At 28.2% G+C, this 21,842-nt stretch overlaps 3 protein-coding genes and 1 non-coding gene across 4 annotated transcripts; 3 read left to right on the forward strand and 1 right to left on the reverse strand.

Annotated features, from left to right (window-relative positions):
- The first annotated feature begins 2,016 nt into the window (after positions 1 to 2,016).
- On the forward strand, positions 2,017 to 4,537 carry LOC113861401 (cationic peroxidase 1-like). The gene is made up of 4 exons (XM_027494202.1): positions 2,017 to 2,242; positions 3,384 to 3,575; positions 3,777 to 3,942; positions 4,152 to 4,537. The coding sequence occupies exons 1-4, from the start codon at positions 2,033 to 2,035 to the stop codon at positions 4,535 to 4,537; spliced, it is 954 nt and encodes a 317-aa protein (XP_027350003.1). The 5' UTR covers positions 2,017 to 2,032.
- A 3,749-nt stretch (positions 4,538 to 8,286) lies between these two features.
- Positions 8,287 to 10,432, forward strand: LOC113861317 (cationic peroxidase 1-like). The gene is made up of 4 exons (XM_027494058.1): positions 8,287 to 8,587; positions 9,008 to 9,199; positions 9,439 to 9,604; positions 10,005 to 10,432. Exons 1-4 carry the CDS (start codon positions 8,357 to 8,359, stop codon positions 10,388 to 10,390), a joined length of 975 nt encoding a protein of 324 aa, XP_027349859.1. The 5' UTR covers positions 8,287 to 8,356; the 3' UTR covers positions 10,391 to 10,432.
- Positions 10,433 to 11,092: 660 nt separating this feature from the next.
- Positions 11,093 to 11,186, forward strand: TRNAY-GUA. The gene is made up of 2 exons: positions 11,093 to 11,129; positions 11,151 to 11,186. It is a non-coding gene; the product is annotated as a tRNA-Tyr (tRNA).
- A 7,157-nt stretch (positions 11,187 to 18,343) lies between these two features.
- On the reverse strand, positions 18,344 to 19,172 carry LOC113863438. The gene has a single exon (XM_027497021.1). The coding sequence runs from the start codon at positions 19,078 to 19,080 to the stop codon at positions 18,499 to 18,501; it is 582 nt and encodes a 193-aa protein (XP_027352822.1). The 5' UTR covers positions 19,081 to 19,172; the 3' UTR covers positions 18,344 to 18,498.
- Positions 19,173 to 21,842: the final 2,670 nt, after the last annotated feature.

Below are 21,842 nucleotides of genomic sequence, written 5' to 3' on the forward strand. Positions count from 1 at the left end.
GAAAAATTCCGAGACATTTTATCCCTTTAGATATTGATAATATGATTTATATATATATAAATCAGTAATTGATGAATGAAAATAGTTTTAGATACAAATGACTTTCTCTTAAAGGCTCTACAATTTCTTGTATATCGAATACTGATTTGAGTGTCTATGCCAAAATAAAATATTTTCCATAGCTAAAATAGTTATCTAGTTCTTCTTAACGACTAAGACACGAGGAATAGTTGGGATTTACCCGACTCTTCAATCTTTGTATAATACCCTTGAATAACTTTCTTTGTTTAATTTATCTCTATATATTCAGGTTTTAATTTTATTTTTTATAAATTTTAAAAATTAATGATTAACTTTTTAAGTTTAATTTTTAAAGTTAGTTATATTAATATTTATTACTAATAATAACATTATGCTATTTACTCTTTCTAAACTTTTATAAAAATATTAAATTAAAAAATAATCAAATACTATACCTTTAATTTATTTAAAAATTATGTTAGTTCAATAATGCTTGTATAGTGTATAAAAAATTCACAAACAATTAGAATCGTCTTATTCTTCCTTAAAACTTTAGTAAAGGAGATTAAGCTATTTTCTGATTTGGTTTACTCTAAAAAAATTATTATAGTTAAATTTTTAAAATATATTTGGTTTGAAATTTCCATTTTTGTTTTTAATTCAACTTACAAATAGTTGTAAAAATATGAGCTTACTTTTACTTTGTTTTCTATTTTAAAAATTTGTGCACAAATAATAAAAAAACAAAATCATATTTTCAATATTTTTTTTACAAATTTGGTAAAGAAAAAGTAAAATGGAAAGGTATTTTGCATGCATATTTTGCATGTTCACGGTGGGCAATTTCATTCTTAGCATCAACGCGTTATCATTGGTCAACAAAGACAGGCAAGTAGGTATTACATTTGATTAAGGCAGAAAAGCCAGAGAACATGTTGGCTTCACTGACCTCTCTTGTTGTTTTCCAATAAACATATACCTTTTGCCTGTTCTTTTCTATCACAAGTCTAAGTTATCATTTTGGAATCTTTTAGTTGACAAAAAATTTACTCTTTACACAAGTTGTATTTTTATGAGAAGTTAGGTCTTGATGATTGTAACAAAATATTTCTATTTGGATATCTAAATGAAAGATAAAGAAATTCATCAATATACTATCTTGAGAAAACATGCCCTTCATATATATTTTTTGCTTCAAAATATAATATTCTGTAGTGAGTCGGTGATCAAATGCCAAGAAGAAAAGAACTGATTTTCAACGTGTTCTCATTTGTTTTGTCTCTTCCCTTTCTGTGAGGATTTGGTATCATATATACCCAATTGGTTTGGTTGTATATTTTGTAATTACAAATAGTTTGTTTTAACTTTAACTATGTATACGCTTCAATTCGTAAGTTGAGCAATGAAAAAAAGAAAAAGGAGAAACAAAATTTATCAATGATTTGGAATGTTGCTGTGTGGTCTACACGGAATCTAAGGAATGTAATAATTTTTAGACAGGAGTCGTGTGTATTCCTAGAGATAATCGATCATATTAAGGTTAATTAGGAGCTAAAAATGATTTGCAATTAGAGCAAGAGTGCCTCTTTTTCCTTTTCAGATTGGCATAATAATCCTGTGGAGTGTATTAGGATTTCTTGTTAATGCCATTTTATAAATATTTTCATATGAAACAAAATTCGTTAGAAGTAAAAGATTCTTGTGGTGTTAAATAAGAAAAAGAAAAGTAAAACACCATAGAGTTTTAACATGTCAAGATATTAAACAATTAAAATAGTTGGGGAAATACAGCTAGCTATGAGCCTAAAATATAAAAATAAACCCAACAACTGATGCAGATAACGCCTACTACCTCTCTTTCCAATCAAATATAGTTTCTTAATGCATTGTGGCAGCATACATTGACAAGAGGAAAAGACAAACCTAGTTCAAGCCAAATTTCATGTATAAATGTAGGACACAGTTCAAGGCCATAACCACAAGCACTAATAATTACAAAACTTCAATAACCATGATCCTTCCAACCATCAAAGTTCGTTTCTTCATTTTTTGCATTGTTGGGTTTGGGATAGTCTCAGCTCAATTGTCCTCTAATTTTTATGCCCAAACATGCCCTAATGCACTCTCAACCATTAGCGCAGCAGTAAAGTCTGCTGTGAACAACGAGCCTCGCATGGGGGCCTCCCTTCTCCGTCTTCATTTCCATGATTGTTTTGTTCAAGCAAGTTCACTGTCATTTTCTCCTTTATTTTTTTTTATATGCTTAATTACGCGTTTCAATTTATATTTAGTATGTATAATTTTTTTTTATTAAGATATCATTTATATTTTTATATAATATTATTTTTAATTTTTATAATGAACATGGTCTATTAATATATTATTGAATGTCCATCTTTTTGTTAGACTACGTTATGACAATTAAATTTAAATTATGCAATTCAAATCAAACACTTCAATTAAGTTTTTTCATGTGTATTGCATTACTTATTAAGCAAAAACATACATGCATTTATTAACACATACAAAATATAATAATTATTAATTACGTAAAAATTATATTTATCTTAAGTACGTACCCAAATCATTTTTCGACTATGTAATGCCATAGAATGTTAATTATCTCGTCAAAGAAATATAATGGTAATTAAAAATGCTCGTATTTTATAAAAATATATATCACATGCTTTAAATAATAATTTCAGTATATAATGATCTGTTGTATAATATTTATTAATACACACAATAATAAATTAATAAATATTAAACTTTTTATTTAAAATTATAACATGTAATTCACTGAATTTGGTAGGTCTATATTTTTTTTAATAAAAAATTACTACTTATTGTATGACTTTAAAAGTGTTAAAACTGTATTCAGCATTTCTTAACAAAATTGATAATGTTACTATTGTCATTAGAATATTTAGCTGGAGGAAACCAAAGGAAGGTCCCACGAATTTGGCGAAAGGGGCAAATTGTGAGATTTGAATGTATGTACGCATCATGGGTTACGTGCTGTTCTATGGAGTGAATGTTATTATTTTAAAAAATTGTTAAATTATAAAAACTGAATTTTCAAAGAAAAGATACGCCTGCATATTAATTTATCCTTAAAAGTTTAAACAAAATTTGAAATTCTCGTAAAAATAATGTGTAAAATGTTCAACCTTCTGCTAACAAGCATTTGTTACCAAATTGCCAACAAAGTAAAATGTTAAGACCAAGTCCACATCCTTGTTGTTTCATTTAGATTTAAAAATACTAGACTATCGATATGCGTAACATTCTTTGGTAGCAAGTGGAAATGACAACTAATTAAATTCAATTGTAAATTAATACTATATTGCTTTTGATTCTAGGGATGTGATGCATCAGTACTATTGGATGATACATCGAGTTTCACAGGTGAAAAGACAGCGAATCCCAACGCTAATTCAATAAGAGGATTTGAGGTAATAGACACCATTAAGTCTAAAGTGGAGAGTTTATGCCCCGGTGTTGTCTCTTGTGCTGATATCCTTGCTGTAGCTGCAAGAGACTCAGTTGTTGCTGTAAGTATAATTCAAAGCCTAAGGATAGAATATGAAACTCAGTTTCTTTTTTTTTTCTTTTCCTAAAAGAAAACATTAACTCAGTTTCTTTTTTTTTTCTTTTCCTAAAAGAAAACATTTCATGCATACAAAGTTAATAAGATGAACTTTATTATACACATTTTCCCCCAATAACACACTCATATTGAACAAATTTCGCAGCTTGGTGGGCCAAGTTGGACAGTGCGATTGGGTAGAAGAGACTCAACCACAGCAAGTTTAAGTTTAGCTAACTCTGACTTGCCAGCTCCATCTTCGGATTTAAGTGGCCTTATCAACGCCTTCTCCAACAAAGGCTTCTCAACTAAGGAACTGGTTGCTCTTTCAGGTAGCTAGCTAGCTAGATGAGTTTATACATATTTAGTCCCAATGTTAGATAAATTCTTATTTTACACTTTTAATCAATTTAATACATCATTGATATGACTTTTAACTTAATTATTATGAAAGTTAATAGTTTTATTGATGTACTAATCTATGATTAAATTAATGTTTGCCACGAACTTAATTGACCCTTTCATCTGAAAAACATTTCAGGATCTCACACAATTGGGCAAGCGAGGTGTGTGAGCTTTAGAACAAGGATTTACAACGAGACCAACATAGATTCCTCTTTTGCAAAATCATTGCAAGGAAAATGTCCTAGCACAGGTGGTGATAGCAATTTGTCCCCTCTTGACACAACCAGTCCAACCACCTTTGACAATGCTTACTACAAGAATTTGCAAAGCAAAAAGGGTCTTTTGCACTCGGATCAACAGCTTTTTAATGGAGGATCCACAGACTCTCAAGTAAATGCTTATAGCAATGATGCCGCTAGTTTCAAAACTGACTTTGCCAATGCAATGATTAAAATGGGGAACCTTAGCCCACTCACTGGGTCTAGTGGCCAGATTAGGACCAATTGTAGGAAGACCAACTGAGACTTTGGGCTTTCTTGTTACGACCAAGTATTGTATAATTTAGCTGTTGTATTCATTGCAGTTTAGGAGCAAAGTCAATGCTTCCGCAATTGTAATATAAACTCAATATCAAGAACAATACTTGGACTTAGCTAATATTTTGGCCTGCCTAGCATTCTATGATATAGTTTGCTAAATTTTCAATGAAATTAACCTTACTGCTACTGTAAGAAAATTTTGAAATTTTAGCCTGATCATATATCAAGAATAAGAATGATTAAAGTAGCGAAATAAACTAAGCCTAAACTGGTTGCGTCATTAGATTACTCCTTCAACCACAAGTCAAACAAATTGATAAAAAATAAGAACATATTTACTTCAGTCTTTTATAATAAATTTGTGTATTTTTTTTTTATTAGAGTGTAACAACATATTTATTTTTCATTTTATTTCGTGCATAATCATAATCATGAATCTTTTTCGAACGAGGCAGCTACCTTCACTTTATGTATATAAAATCTAACATTTGATGCCATCACTCTTTAGAAAATTATTTCTATTGTCATCGCTTCATCTCTTTGTTAGTTTAGGTATAACACAGCTGTAATAAACTGCTGTACTGTCAAATGGCACGAATATAAATCTCTATATATTGTTCATATAATTAACACTGCTTTCCAAGCATTAATTCTTGCTTGTATTTTATTGGAATCCCCGAAAGTTGTCATATATAATAAAAATTATAAATAGATAAGCTCATTTGTATTCATTAAATCTTTTTAAAATATATTTAATATAATATTATGAATAGCGTAAGTTTATGCTAGCAAATGTTATTGATTAAATGTTAAAATAAATATGGCATAATTATGTATTTTTTATCTCCATAAAAATAATTCTCTTTAAAATTAGTCTTTAAAAAAATTATTGAAATATAATTTCTAACATTTTAAAAATATTTAGACTTACATAAATCTAACTCATCATTACTATATCGTTATTACTTTTAATATTTTATTATTTAAATAATAATATTGATAAAAAAAAAATCACCCTAACACATTTCTCCTCAAGGAAGGTATCTTCTTGGACCTCCTTCATCTCTTTTGGGCTACAGACTGTGATGGTTGGCATTGTTTGAAAGAGGATAACGTCTACAAGGCATGTGGGTCTTTTAGACTTTTCAAATTTTACTCTTCTACCACAGCAAGTTTATTATTTTATTTAGCTTCGAATCTCAGAGACCTTAATTAGTGCTTCCTCTAATAAATTAAGGTTTTAAAGCAAAATGACTACTTATCAATACGGGTGTTTATGGTCTGATTTAATTCATTTTTTATTTAAAAATGTCATATAATTAATTAAATATAAACATGTGATTTTGTTTAATTTATTTTGAATGTAGTATTAAAATTAAATTAAATTTTTACATTTCATTTGGATCAGCTATTCAACTTTTTATCTTTTAATTATTTTTATATTATTTTTATTTTAAATTAGATAGGATGAGGCCAAGAATTGATAGAAAGAAAAAACAAAAGAAAGACATGAAAGTCAAATGGATAAAATTGTGAAAGAAAAGTGAGTTTTTTAACAAAGAAAAGGGAAAAAAGGAAACGCAATTAAAAAGAAAAGAAAATTTTTGAGAGTAGATAAAAATAAAAAATTATTTATTCATACAAGGTTCAAATAGAATTAAGTAAAGGAATAATTTTTAAACAGAAATATACCATGAAAAAACAAAATCAAACCACAATGAAATTGCAACTTTTTGTTATAAATTTTTATCATCAATCTTAAAATTGTTTACATTAATTTAGTGATTTAAAATAATTTAATTCGATTTAAAAACTATCATTGTAGGGTATGTAGATGCATTTTTCAAACTGGAAAGAGTATTAGGTTTTGAACAAGAGAGTGGCCGCATGATAGAAACTCAGGCGACAATAGCTGCATTCGCTGCGTGACTGACTTTACTTCCAAGTAAACCATCACCTGTCCTATGCATCATCATGCATGCTAATGCATAATTTGCATGCACTTGTATCATTTTTTAGCTAAAAAATTATTATTTAAATTCTTAAAAATAATTAATTCTTTAAACTGTATTTTCAAGACATTGGTTAATATGACCTAATAAAAATGAATTAAGTTATATTTATTTATTAAATAGATAAAGTTGACTTTTAAAATAATTAAGATTACCTTTCAAATGATTGTAGAAGTATTTTATATTTAAAAAATTATTTATTTAAATGATGATAATATTTCAAAATTATATATTTATTTTGTTTAAAATTAAGTTCTGTAATTATATAAAAATTAAGTTCATTATCCTATTTTGAAAAAATATCACACTAACAAAATAAAGAACAATTGACCGATCGATGTTGTCTGTTCACGAACACGATGAGGTTGCTCTCTTCTAATGTGTTTATTTATTTATTTTTTTTTGTTTAACAACCTCGTATATATTGTTTGAGCAAATATCTTCTTTTGAAACTTTTCATCTAAACTGTGATTATGATGTTTCAAATGAAAACTCAATTCATCTACAATATTCTTCATTTTAAAAATTTATATAACCTCTCACCATGTCATTTTTTTTCTTTACATGTGATTTTATTATTATCTAAATTTTCTAAAATAATTACTTCCAAGTAATATAATTTATTTGGCTTATAAAAATTTATTTTTCTATTACTGCATAACTAATTATTTTCTGATTATCATATCGCTTCTCTTCTTTAATTAGACATTTAAATAAAAATTGCATTAAGAAACCGTATATGCACATATAAGAATATATAGATAAATAAATGGATAGATAGATATTAAGAATTAGGATATCAATAAATAATAATAATAATAATAATAATAATAACACGCATTTGGTGGCATGTTTAATTTAGCTTGTGTGAAGACTCAAAATATAATTTTGGGAAGTTACATATAATTGATTAGAAAAAAGGAAAAGTAAGAGCAAAAAATTTTATTTTCTTACATATAACCATTTTATTTGTGTTAAATATTTTTAAAAAATAAGTTACTGTCTATACTTAAATAAAATTGTTTGTCCTTAAAGATGCTTACGATCTAAAGTAAATTATTTTATCTAACAAAAACAATAAAAATAAAAGAGAGAGATTATGCGATAAAGAATGGTTACCCACGTGGTGGACTCAAAAGTTTAGAAGAAACAAAAAAAAGTTAGAAGTTTTCAAATATTTCGCTCAAATGGCTCGCCTTTAGAAAAAAAGAGTCTAAGAATAGTGGCAAAATTGCAGCTCAATATTGTAGCCGAAAAATGAAGAATTTTCAACATATTTTCGAAAAAAATTCAACTTCCGGCCCAATACATACAAAATAAATTCAATAATTGATAATATTATATCTACTCGGTCCAATTGATTTCTTCGTCCTTTTCTTTTAGACTAGGAAGGTTCCGTCTATTTACGTATATTTTATAAATATCAGTAAAGAGATGAGAGAATGGGCGTCTCTCTCTCTCTCTCTCTCTGTATATATATATATTAAATCACCCATAAAAAATGCATTTTACTCTGACATACAGTGTATTTTAAATTTTTATTGAACATCAATAAAATTATTAGGACACTTTGGAAAAACTCGCTTCTGTACAGATAATTGTTCCTGATTGGCTGCATGCATGCATATATTGACTAATCGAGACAACTACAAAATATCCTCATGTATAAATATGTGACGCATTGAAGAACCCAACCCCAAGCACTAATCATAAGCTTCTCGATCCTCAAATTCTTAATTAGTATTATATCTCCTTCGAATTTCTCCTTACGTAGAATTCCCATTACCATCATGGCTACTACTTCTTTCTCCTTATGCATTATGCCAATCTTCAGAGTTTGGTTCCTTTTATTCTTATGCTCAATGGGGATAGTCTCAGCTCAATTGTCCTCTGATTTTTACTCAACATCGTGTCCAAATGTGCTTTCAACTATTAAGACAGCAGTGGACTCTGCTGTGAACAATGAGGCTCGAATGGGGGCATCCTTGCTACGTCTCCATTTTCATGATTGCTTTGTTCAAGCAAGTGAACTTACTCTTTAATTTTTTCTTATTTTGTTGATCTAAATTTTTATAATGTAATTTAGTTGAACCGTTAAAAAAATATTTGTTTCATTAAAAATATAATAAATATTTTTAAGCAAACTCTTACCACCATTATTATTATTATTGACTAGAAACACACACACACGCATCATGTCTTTGATTTCCACTAGCATTTGCTTCCCAGTGACCGGCAAAATAGTGTTTCTTTCCAATATTTTATTCTTGGAATAAAAAATAAAAGGTCATCCAGCTAGCCCAGAAAATTATTTATAGTATTTACAAAAAGAAAAAGATAATCATGTGTATAATTAATTTCTTTGGTAACTAGTGTTAAATGACACATAAATTCATTTATTTAATTTTTATTTTATTAATCCATTGTGTCTTTGATCTCAGGGATGCGATGCATCAGTGCTATTAGATGACACAGCTAGTTTTACGGGTGAACAAACGGCATTTCCTAATGTTAACTCCTTAAGAGGTTTTGACGTAATAGACACCATAAAGTCTCAAGTGGAGAGCTTGTGCCCTGGTGTTGTTTCCTGTGCTGATATCCTTGCTGTAGCTGCAAGAGACTCTGTGGTTGCTGTGAGTACATTTTAAACATTTTATTTGTTTCAAGTGAAAATACATAGAAAATTTAAAAGTAAAAAATTATTCATATAAGTATTTTATAATAATAAATAACTTTAAATTAACGGTAACAAAACTTACTTTGTCACTTTATTTATTTTTTTCACTCTAGACAAACCAAATCCTATAATTATAATACTATATAATAAGGGAAAGAAACTATGAGCCAGGCACTAATTATGAAATATCTTCAGCTTGGTGGAACCAGCTGGACAGTTGAATTGGGCAGAAGAGATTCAACCACAGCAAGTTTCAGTTTGGCAAACTCGGACTTGCCCGCTCCTTCCTTGAATCTAGGTGAACTTATCACTGCTTTCTCAAACAAAGGTTTCACAACCAAAGAAATGGTTGCTCTATCAGGTAGCCTCTATGTCTAAATGCATATTAAATTTTCTTATATAGTTTAAATATGTGTTTAATCCACATAAATATAATGCTTTATTTGATCTTAATTCTTATATGAATTTTAATTTTTACTTCTTATATACACTTTTAGGGGTTATTTAGTTTCACAATATATTTTGTTTTCATTCTATTTCATATTTTCAAAGATTTCCACTTGAAATACCAAAATTATTTTTTTATTATTTTCTGTCCAAATATTAAAAATCAGAAAATAGAATGAGCATAAGGAGACAGTTTTATAATTACAAGTAAAAACAAAAAAACTTTTTCACAAACCAAACAACTCCAATTCTTGACAACAAACTACATATATAGAGACATGCACTTAATGTTCTATATGTGACAAACATTTCAGGATCTCACACAATTGGCCAAGCTAGCTGTTTAAACTTCAGAACAAGGATTTACAATGAGACCAACATTGATGCCACTTTTGCACAATCATTGAAAGCAAATTGTCCTAGCACAGGTGGTGATGGCAATTTGTCCCCTCTTGACACCACTACGGCAAACACCTTTGACAATGCATACTTCAAGAACTTGCAGGAACAAAAGGGTCTCTTGCACTCAGATCAAGAGCTTTTCAATGGAGGATCCACAGACTCTCAAGTAAATGCTTATAGCAATGATGCTGCTAGTTTCAAAACTGACTTTGCCAATGCAATGGTTAAAATGGGGAACCTTAGTCCACTCACTGGGTCTAGTGGCCAGATTAGGACCAATTGTAGGAAGATCAACTGAGATTTTGGGCCCTCGGGGTACTGAATATATAGTACAAGTTCGGGGACTAGCTTTAATATTGTTATAATTATAACAGTGAAGGGACAAAACACCAATGTTTCCTCAATTGTGTCATAAAAATTTATAATATGAATCAATAATGGTTGGAATCTGTTTTTAATTTTGACTCGGTTTTCTTTTATATTTTAGTTATTTTTCAACAAAAAAAAATTCACAATTATCATTAGAAAAAGATTGGCAATTTGTTATTAAAAGTGGAATCATGGGGCAGTTGGGCATAAAATCAGGGCACGTTTTCGGCAGAGAGAATTTTTAATGATAAGTCCGGCCTGCAGAATAAATTTTCACCCTTGGATTAGCTAGTTTGGTGTACGATACAAATGACAATGGAAAATTGATGAATGAAATTCTGATTTTTATACTATAGATCTGATTGATTAACTTTTCATATCCATTTTAACCCCATATCGTGTGTACCATTGAACTCCTTTCCTTCATTTGCCTCTCCTAATTCGTCCTTCAAGTAGAACTCATTATACATGTGCGTAAGATAAAAGGAAAAGAGGGTAAAAAAAAAAAAAAAAGATTATTGGAGACAATTTAAGAGCAAGTGAAGGTTGTGGCAGCATTATTTTCCATATTTTATAATTATTTTTACACAGTTTAAAATTAATATATTTTGATTCTCAGATCTTAATGAAACCGACCTTAGCTCAGTTGGTAGAGCGGAGGACTGTAGTTGGTCTAAACCCACATGGTTATCCTTAGGTCGCTGGTTCGAATCCGGCAGGTCGGAATTTTAATTTTGTTCACTTTTTCAAACTGCTTTTTGCTTATTTTGTCCTTTTCTTTTTATTATACTTTAAAGGATAATCGGTTATTTTATTTTACGTTTAATATATATAAAATCATATCTTATTTATTTTTAACTCAAATACTATATAGGATGAAATTTCTAATATCCACATAAAATAAAGTTATTAGATCATGTTGATTAAACAAACATAAAAAGTAGTACCTAATAAAAAAATTATGAATAAATTCTTACATTATTCTTTGAAATTGTGAGTATTGGATAATTAGTTTATGATATTTTTATACAAATTTATTAATTCTTGATTTATCAAATATTAGGCATTGTAGTTCAACTAATAATTTATATCATAACAAATTAAGTGATACTTGAGATTACTTAAGTGATTAAAAAACATCATTTCATATTAGTTCTCTTCTTTTTTTCATTAGTTTAACACCAATCACAATTTTAAGAAATAATTAGTGTATTTGCTCAATTTTTTATCAGTTGTTATTGTCGTTTTATATTTCTCTTTCACCATCGCTGACATCACTCAAAACTCCCTCCCCTCCCTATCACAACATACAATGTTTAATGCTACTAGGATGATGATTCAATTGAAAGAGCAATATGACGATGGAAAAGACTAGTAGATCCTCTTCTAAGGTTTATATGCGGTGTGTGGAATTGGTGGGTAGAGAGAGGAGAGGAGAGGAGAGTCAAGAGAAACAACAATGAAATTACAAAGACCATAAACAAAAGGGAGTTAGAAGAAATGGGGAAAAAAACGAGGAAGTATAATTGTTTCCTTTTTCAAACATCTTTAACATTGCATAATCACTTGTGACACCATCAAATTCTACTCCTCTAACATTGTTGCCAACAATATTGTCAGCTAAATACACTACTATGAAAAGATTATTATCAACGACTTATATGTCCTTATTTTGTAGTAACTTGCATGCATGTGTTAAATACTCGCAAAAAGTCAATGTGAAACGAAAACTTTCACATTTTACTAGCACATCTCGTCTTAGATTTAGAATTTCACATTCAAGTATGAAAGTGTTTTTGGCATGCAGATCTTAGAGATTATAATGATTCCAACAAAGAGAATTGTCACCAAGAAGTTAATCTTTGACTAGTTCTCGGTAATAGGATCCTCTAAGAAGCCTTTGAAGTAAGACACCATGCTTCACACTGAGATTCAATTCAAGCGGTTGAAGAAAGAGAGAACAAGTTTGAAACAACATTGTTTTAACCATCTTTATGTGGCACCTTGAAAAAGTTTAATAACATTATAATAGAAACTATTAATTAAACTAAAATGTCTAACGTTTTAATAAAATAAAAAATTAACAAGTTTGTTTAAAAATTTTAAAAACTAATTTACTCATTTCTCACAAACTTAAAAGACTAATATAAGGAATTACTCAAAAAATTAACATATCATATTCTCATATTTTGTTCATTCAATTGATCTCAAAATGCTATATTTAAAAAAAAAAACTTTCTAAATTAGGTGTAAACCCTAAAAAATAATCTTATTTAAGTTTAATAAAACTATAACGCAATTACATAAGGGAGTCCAACCTAATATCTTTAGTTAAATTTGAACAATTTTATATCTGTTATATCTGTTGAGTAGTTCAAAATCATATTATTTATTGAATAAAGAATAAACTAGATATGTTGTTTATAAATTAATAAACTATTCGAGTTTAATTTCTTAAATATTAATAAATACAAAACTTTAAATTTTAAATTTAGTTTACTTCTATATATTAAATCTAAATTAGCAACTATCTTAGATGTGAGGGATTATCTTTCTCGCGACATTTTAATATTTTATTCTTTTCAAATTTTATTTTTGTTTTTAAATTTAATCTAATTTTAAATTTAAATACAAATTATATTAAATTAAAGATATTTTTAAAATAAACTAAATTTAATACTTTCTAATCTTAGTAAATCATAATTTGAATTTAGTTTTTAAATTTTGGTACATCATATTAATAAAAAAAATCAATTTATATTTTCATAGTTTTTCTTAAATTTTAAAAATATTTAACTATTTATTTAAAAAGAAAAGTCTCTTTCATACATACAATAATTCTTTCTACGGACCGATGGTGTAATTTCATTTATTTGCAGAATATAGCGTGTATCCAAGCATTGATGTGAATCATACGGCAAACGTAATACATTGGGTGATTATGATTGATAAAGAGACTCTAATCGCATGTAACATCAACCATTAATAGTTTTTTTTCTACCCTAACCTAATCACAACATACATTAACCATTTTTTTTATAGCATCTTATTCCACAAGCAGACGATAGAGAGTTTAATTAAGTGTTAAAGTTATAATTCTTTTTAACAGTATATATTTTTTCGTTTAGATGAATCTTACAATTGAATCCAAGGTTACATGAACAATTCGAGGCCATTTTTTGCATTTATTAGTTTAATTTTTATTTAACTAAAATAATTTATTAATATAAATATTGTAAGTTTATAATAAATATGAAGCATCATGCTGATAAATAATGTTATTCATGTATAATTATACTTCACTTTGAAATTTTTGACACTTTCAGAAAATAAATTAAAAAGATAACGACTCTCCTAAACTTTGGAAACAAATTAACAATAAGATTATATTACTCTTTCCTTAAAATTAGGCATTTTTCACATTTATCTTTGAAAAAGAAGAAAATAACTTAATTTTGTAAAAGATACAAATTTAGATGCAATATTTTAAATATTTTGTGTATTGTTCTTAAATAAAAATTAGAATTTTATATTAAAAATATATGATAAAGGTTTATCATAAAGCTAATATATTTTGATTTATAAGATAAATTTTTAATTTTAATTTTAATTAAAAATATCACTAAAAATACCTCAATTATTGTACATATATTTTGTTATTTTACTACTAGTATTGATTTATTGCATTTATTGAATCTAAGGCAAAAAGACTTGCTTTGTAACAAGGTTACGAAATCGAAGTTTAAGTCCAACCTAAATAGACAATTGATGTTAGAAACTGAACCATGTGAAACCTAAATAAAGAAAAGTCGGGATAAGATACCTGCTGTAAGCTCTTCTAAATAGCCTATAATGTCCAATAGACATTTTTTTTTTCTTTTTGTGAAGTGTTAAATTAACTCATAATAAATTGAATACTACTTGAAATAATTTTTAATAAAGTAATTTTCAGAAACTACATGATCATTTTATTATTTTTATTTAAAATATATAAAATAAGATTCTATCTAACAAGATTGGAGTATTATGTAAGTAAAAATTAAATTAAATCTTTATATATGAATTTAGAATACTAATAATAAGATAATGAACTATATAATAAAAGGGTACACCTAAACAGTAATAAAATGTGTTTTCATGACAGTAAAAGAGAGTTAATCACATTCTTTATTAACTCTAAAAACTTTATCATGAGATTAAATGTGAGACTCATTATTTTTTATGTATATCAATATTAAGTTAAGTACTCATAATCCATAAGTAATTAATTATATTATTAATAGATTTAAATATTTTTAAATAAATTATAATATTAGTATGTTTTTACAAAACCAAAGAAAATCACAATTAGTTGTAATCCACTGTAATTTTTATGAAAAAATTCTAAAGGTATTAAACCCGAATTGTTCTCTTCTCAAGTCTAAGAGGAAGGGAAGTTGTGCCCCTAATAAATACATCTATCTACTCTAACTCGTCTCTAAAAATGTGTCTTAGTGAGAATTTTAATCAAACCCAAACTACGTAGAGGGACCGGAGTCCCATAATCACATGCATGTGGGTCACACTTCCATGCATTTCAATATTTAGTGTGTCTCTTACGAAATTTTTAGTTGGTAAGTGGAAAAATCATTAAATATATGAATAAAAGGTTGCAGTATGCATGTCTACTCATCATTTTTCTTCAGTCCCTTATATTTTATTCCATTCTTTTTAGAATAAAAAATGATACTCGTATCTTACTTGAACAATCATTTTATCTTTTTATTATTTTTTTTCCTGTTACATCACCTTTTTTTTTTAATTTTAATTTTCTTCGCCTCTACTTATCTATCACTAGGGATATACACTTAGTAAGTGTATTATTTTCTTCTTTTGGACTTCAAGCTTGTTTTTACGGACAGATATTTTTATATTTTTTAAGATATATTTTTTTATATATTTTATGGACAGATATTGTATTACGTACGGTAATTATTTGTGCTCACAAAGAGTGGCCCATTTGCACATGGGCAACCTGGGACAAGCCCAAGTGACAACTTTAGTAGTTCTTCTGCCGACAAATTAGATTAATAATATTAATCAGAGATCAAACAAGTGTTAGGTAATTGGGTATCCTTCAATCTTTCCTTTGGGGCAATCAGAGTTTCTCTTGCTTCTTTTGTATCATATTAAAATGCAGGAAGAGATAAACACCCACCTAATATAAACAACAATTTGATTCATAATACAGTTTAGACTTAAATATACTTTTATACTGAAAATATGTTGTTTTTAATTATTTATTTAAATTTTATTTATTTTTTATCATTGTGTTTAATAAATATGATGTATTCCTTGTCCTTTTTTAATTTTTAATAATAAAATAAATAAAATTTAAATATAAACCAATTCTGAAAAATGATGTATTTTAGGAAATGAACACATATTTATCCAGACATCGTAAAAGATGGTTAAGATCTTCCTTTTACGCCATCCTCTATTAGAGTCCGTTGGTATACATAATTGAGGGTAGAATTGAACATTGAAATTGGAATTGAAGTTTAGAATTTTAATTATTATGTTTGGGTGTATATTTAAAATTATGATTATAATTCTATAGACTAATTTCATATAATTCTATTATAATTAAATTTGACTCACTTCAATTCTTAACATGTAACTTAAGAATTTAAATTCTTAATATCATAATTTACAAATACACTTTTAAGTATATATCTCTTTATTTCTATAGTTTCTCGTCTTCATAATTCTTTTTTTTCTGGTATTTTATTCCTTTTTCTCTCCTTTCGTTGCATCTTTATTCCTCTTTCTATGTTCTTTTATTTTTTTTTGTACTCTCCTCTCCTTTATACTACTTCTTTTTCTTATATTCTCTTATTTTTTTATTCTCTTTTTCTTCGTTTTACATTGATTATTAATAAAAGTAATTTTTCTCTATTCCTTTTCCTCTTATTCTTCCTATTCTTTTACATCTTTTTCTTCTTTTCTTTCTCCTATTTTATATTTATTACATATTTAATATATTTATGTTATTGTATCGTATTGCTATTTTACACTTACTGCAAATTATATTATATTATTATTTTGTACTTTTTACACTTACCGCAAATTATATTATATTATTTTTCTCCACTTAACACAAACTATATTATTTATATTAATTGTGTAATAAATTATTTAGTAATTTTTTGAATTGTTAGATGTTAGAAAATATATTAGAAATTAATTCAAAAACTATTAAGAGTACAAGAGAAATAAAAAAGAGAAAAACTAGTGTCAAGTGCAATAATTATTATAATGGTCCCAATAACTTTATCATATTAACAAAGAAATATATTTAGAGAGCCAACACACGAGAGTGATAAAAATACAAGAAGAAATATACTTTTGAGGCGATTATATTATGAAAATAATAAAAATTGTTATAATCAATTATATTTTATTAACACACTGTAGAATTTGATTTCAACTTAGAATTCTAATTCTACATTTTAATTCTTTTGAATACACCAAACATAAAATTATAATTTTAAACTAATTTTAATTCTAATGAAATTGAAATTAGAATTATAATTCTGAAATTCAATTCAATTTTTTTTTTTTTTTGCATCAAATGAAACCTTAGTAAATTGACAGCCTAAGATGTTATTACTGTCTCAATTAAATTTTTTTAAGGAAGTAATTAAATACAAATGATAGTTACTCTTTGATTATCTGACATATCAGGAAAACATATTTCCTTAAGGAAAATTCCATCTCATTATTTGTTTAATGAATTTGTCCAAATTATTATTTTATGGAATAAATAATCTCGTCCTAAACGGATAAATGAAATAAAAAAATACAATTTTTAATATAATATTATTTTAACTTTACTAATCCACCCGATCTAAAACTATTTACCCTATGCGATAACTTACTAAAACTCTTATTTGATTAGCTGCATTAGTGTCAGGAAAATAGCATTATTCTTCTAGTTATTTATTGCATGGCCAGAAATCGAAGATATGTTCCATTATGACTTTGGATATTAAGTACGTGAATCCGTGACACACGAGAAATGCCGAAGCAAAAGGTAAGCCTACCATATTCAAGCGTCCTTTACCAACACGACACAACAACAAAGCCACTAGAAAAACGAAATAAACTGCGAAATCATTTCCAACGGAATAGCAATTTGTCAGCTATTCAGGCCCAATTAATAGCATGATAGTAACTCTTACCGGATTCTGCTTCTTGCAATGAATAATCACGTTGAGAAAGACAAAAAGAAATGAACAAGAACCTTATAGAATGCTATATTGGCCTTATTTAAAATAAGGAAATGAATGAATAAAATACTTTTTCAAATATGCTGAACTGATTTATGTTTCTTCTTCCCCCTCCACATTTTGAAGGGACAACAAATGCTAATTGCCCATTTAGCTAGCTGATAAAAAAATCTCCAAAATTTCTATTAGAAAAATAATTTTATTTCTAATAACTAAATGTGTTTAACTGCTAAATATTTTAAAGAAAAATTTTGTTATTCATAAAAGAACTACTCTAAGAAACTTACTTCTTGTTAAATATATTCATAATTTTAAAAAATTAAATATATTCTTAACAGCCTACTTAATTCATTGATTACTGTCTATTATCACAAGATAACAATCACAAATATCAAAATAACAATATAACAATAATCCATGGTCATAGTCGATGCAATACAACAGTTTTTGCTTAAAAGTTAAAATTTTATAAGGTCCACGAAGACAAAAAAACACAACTCAGTTCGGACACATTCTAAAATCAAAATGCAAATAATATATCATGTTTTAACATTGAACTGCACAATATGTTTAGAATAATACACCTTAGAAACAGACCATTTATTTGAAAGAAACAAACTCGAGACCAACTTTTAACAAGAAAATTGGTTTCCCTTTAAACACAGAGAGGAACAAAAACATTTACACATAAAACTCAAAGCAACAGCACCATGGCCACACCAAATCATTCTCCAAAGTACAGTGAAATGGCTCAATTACATTAAATTCACCTCCTGCAGGAACCTCGGAAGGTACTGTTAGAGATGGAGCTAGCAGAACGAGGAATGCCAAAGCAAAGTGTTGAAGTGGGTGAAGTAAAACTAACACCCTCTTCATCATCAACACCCCTAAAGTCAAAAGAAGAACCAAAGCTTAGGAAACGCCTCCTTCCAAGCTTAAGAACAACATGGGAAGAATCTGAGGATGACAATGAAGAGAAAGATGGAGAAGAGAAAGAGGAAAGTGAAGAGGGTGAGAGAGTGGTTTTCTTGAGATGGAGTTTTGTGAACAGTGATGACAAAAGATTGGATTTTGAACGTTTCTTGAGTGGCTTGTTTTTGGTGGCAGTGATGGAATTGAAGTAATAGGAAGGTGGAGGAGTAAGAGGAGGTAGAGTTTCCTCATAGAAAGTGTATTTGGGAGTGCCAGGTTGAGATTCCCACACAAAAGGAACAGCAACAGCCATTCTGAATGATGGGTGAGACATGGAACTTTCCTTTGAAAGAAGCCTACTGAAGAACTTGTCATCTTGCTTGATTTGGAGCACAGTCTTGTGGGGAAGAACCTCATCAGATTTTGCATTGAACATCTTTGATGAGAATTGTCCGAATCCAAATGGGTGGGTTTGTTGAGAGACAAAAATAATGATAGAGAGGTCTTGGACTTTGGGTTTGGTTTAAATAATAGTGTCACATATACCGGTGAAGTCAGCACTTGGATATATCTTTTTAATATGCAACACATGCACTTGAAAGCATTTTGTATTATATCACATTGTTTAACTTTAAGTGACATAGGTTCCTCGTTTTTGCACCTAATGGTTCTGACCGTTTCCTTTGCGTGTTGTGCTGTATGTGAGCAAAATTTTAGTCTATAAGTATGTTCTTAAACAAAAGGTTCAATTGAATTCAAGCAATCCTTAGTTCGAATTGTTTAATTTTGACGGGGTTGAGTATGAAAAACTGCTTTACATCGTTAATCAATGCTGCTAAATTATTAAAAGGTACTCAACATTCCATCAAATTATGTGTAAGGGACGTGCCTTATTCTAGAATATTAATAAATTTAAACTCTTAAATTCCAATTGGGTCCTGCACGAGAGTTTTCTTAAAGAAAAAAAATATCAATAAATACTTGACTCTAATTAAAGAATTAAAAACAAAAATATTAAAATATATGAAAAAAGAAGTATATTAATAAGAAATCGTGATTGATAAAAAAATTGACAGATAATAAATTTTAGTAAATTTCGTCGTTATTAAAGATTGAAAGTGTTCGATTTAAAAAATTAAAACTAAAATTAAAAAAATTAAAATCAAAACCAACATTTCTTCAAATTATAAAGATAACTACTATATTATAATAATTTTTACTTTTAATTTATTAATTAATAGTACTTAGAGGACAATAAAGGCACTGATTAGCATATATCTTTTTGAGATTCGGATTGTCTGCAGTTTTGGTTTTGTATTCGTTTAAACGAAATTTTGTTGTTTAAGTGAATTTTGGTAAAAAATAATTTTAACTTAAGTTAAAACAAATTCACTTAAGCCAATTTTCGCTTAAACCAGCAAAATTTGCTTAAGCGAATTTAGAAAGAGTAGCAAAAAAACTAAAAGAAGAAGAGAAAAAGTGAAGCTGAGAGGGAGATCAGAGATGGAAGCAAGAACACAAGGAAGCAGGAGAAGGCTAATAAGGAGAAGGAAAAAGGGCTAGATGAAGAAAGAAGGGGAAGGAGATGAGTGGGGGTGAAGGGGAGGGGAAGGAAGGAGAGCTAGATGAGGAGAGAGGGGGAAGAAGATTGGATGGGGAAGAAGAGATGGGGAAGAGGAGGAAAGAAAGAGACTAAGTAAGAGGAAGGGAAGGAGAGGAGAATAGAGAGAACCGAAGTAATGGAGAGAAGGAATCATCTTCTTCTTCTTGAATATTTTTGCTTAAGTGAATCATATTCGCTTAAGCGAAAATACATAAGAAGAAAAAGATATTGCAGTGTATTTTTACTTTCGCTTAAGCAAATTTTTCTGCCTTAAGCAAAAATTGATTTAAGTGAATTTGTTTTAACTTAAGCCAAAATTACTTTTTACCAAAATTCGCTTAAGCAAAAAAATTTTATTTAAGCGAATAAGAAACTGCAGCATTTTCTGCCAAAACTGCAAGCAATCCAAATCCATCTTTTTGCTTCCCTATGTGAATTGCTTGATCTGGCACGATATACCCAAAGAACATGCTGAATTTAAGGCTGCATATCCTCTGCTATTGTAAGTCAAACTTGGAAGTAATACTAGAAACATGGGGCAGACGTGCCATATTAAGGGGTACCCTTTCCTCTGTTACTACGTAATTTACTACTACTTTTCTTGTCTTACGAGCTATCACATGCAGCTTCCATGAATTTACACAATTTAATGCAGACTCAAAAAACCCATATGGCCAGTAACAATTTATTGAACATAAGAAAGACTAGATAAGATACTTGATTAATAGGTTGTGATTATGAATAGGACTGAACTAAATGAATCGGAGAGAGAATCACCTACCTGTGGTCCATTTCCATCATTTATGACAGAAACTCGAATGGACTGTGTCCTGTGTGAGTGAGTATCATAGAAGGTATGGGCCATAATTACTTGGCCTTTAGACATGACACGATTATCTTTATAGATTTATTAGAAGCACGTGTGCGAATGTCATAAGCTAGCTGAGGTTTATTATTAAATAGGCTAAGGATATTTTTGTGCACAATTTTTTTAATACATGTGTAATGATACATAATAATAAATTAATAAATAATATATTTTTAAAATCGTAATGTTTAATATTATTGTATGATTTTTAATGAAATTAAATACACTTTTAAAAAAAAAATTAATAAACCATTGCTAAAAATATCTTTCCTTCTTGTGAAAAATTAAATAAAATAATTTTTTGTGTGTGAAATTACATTCTAATGATGTATTGGTTTTAACTGATCAAAATAAGTTTGTTTAATCAAATTGGCTTAAATTTAAAATTTAAATTAAATTTATATATATTTTTATCACGATGCAAACTAAACACACAAAATCTCTTAAAAAATTAAGCTTTCCCAATTTGAACATTATTTTTAGTAACTTAGATAGATCTGAAGTCTTTTAATCAGCACCTCAAAGTTCGAAGCTCACAATAGGTCTTTTTAAATCGACGGAATAGCCCATTTTTGCCGACTCAAACTGATTGGTTCAACCAGTAAAATTTTGTAATGGGTTTACAGTGATTGAAGAGGCGAATGTCACCACTTGGAAAAGTAACAGGTAAAAAACTATGCAGTCATGTGTATCTATATTCTTTATTGGGATTGGCATTTAACCATTA

The sequence above is a fragment of the Abrus precatorius genome, unplaced genomic scaffold, assembly GCF_003935025.1.
Source record: "Abrus precatorius isolate BTA unplaced genomic scaffold, Abrus_2018 Scaffold3, whole genome shotgun sequence".
Classification (NCBI taxonomy): domain Eukaryota; kingdom Viridiplantae; phylum Streptophyta; class Magnoliopsida; order Fabales; family Fabaceae; genus Abrus; species Abrus precatorius.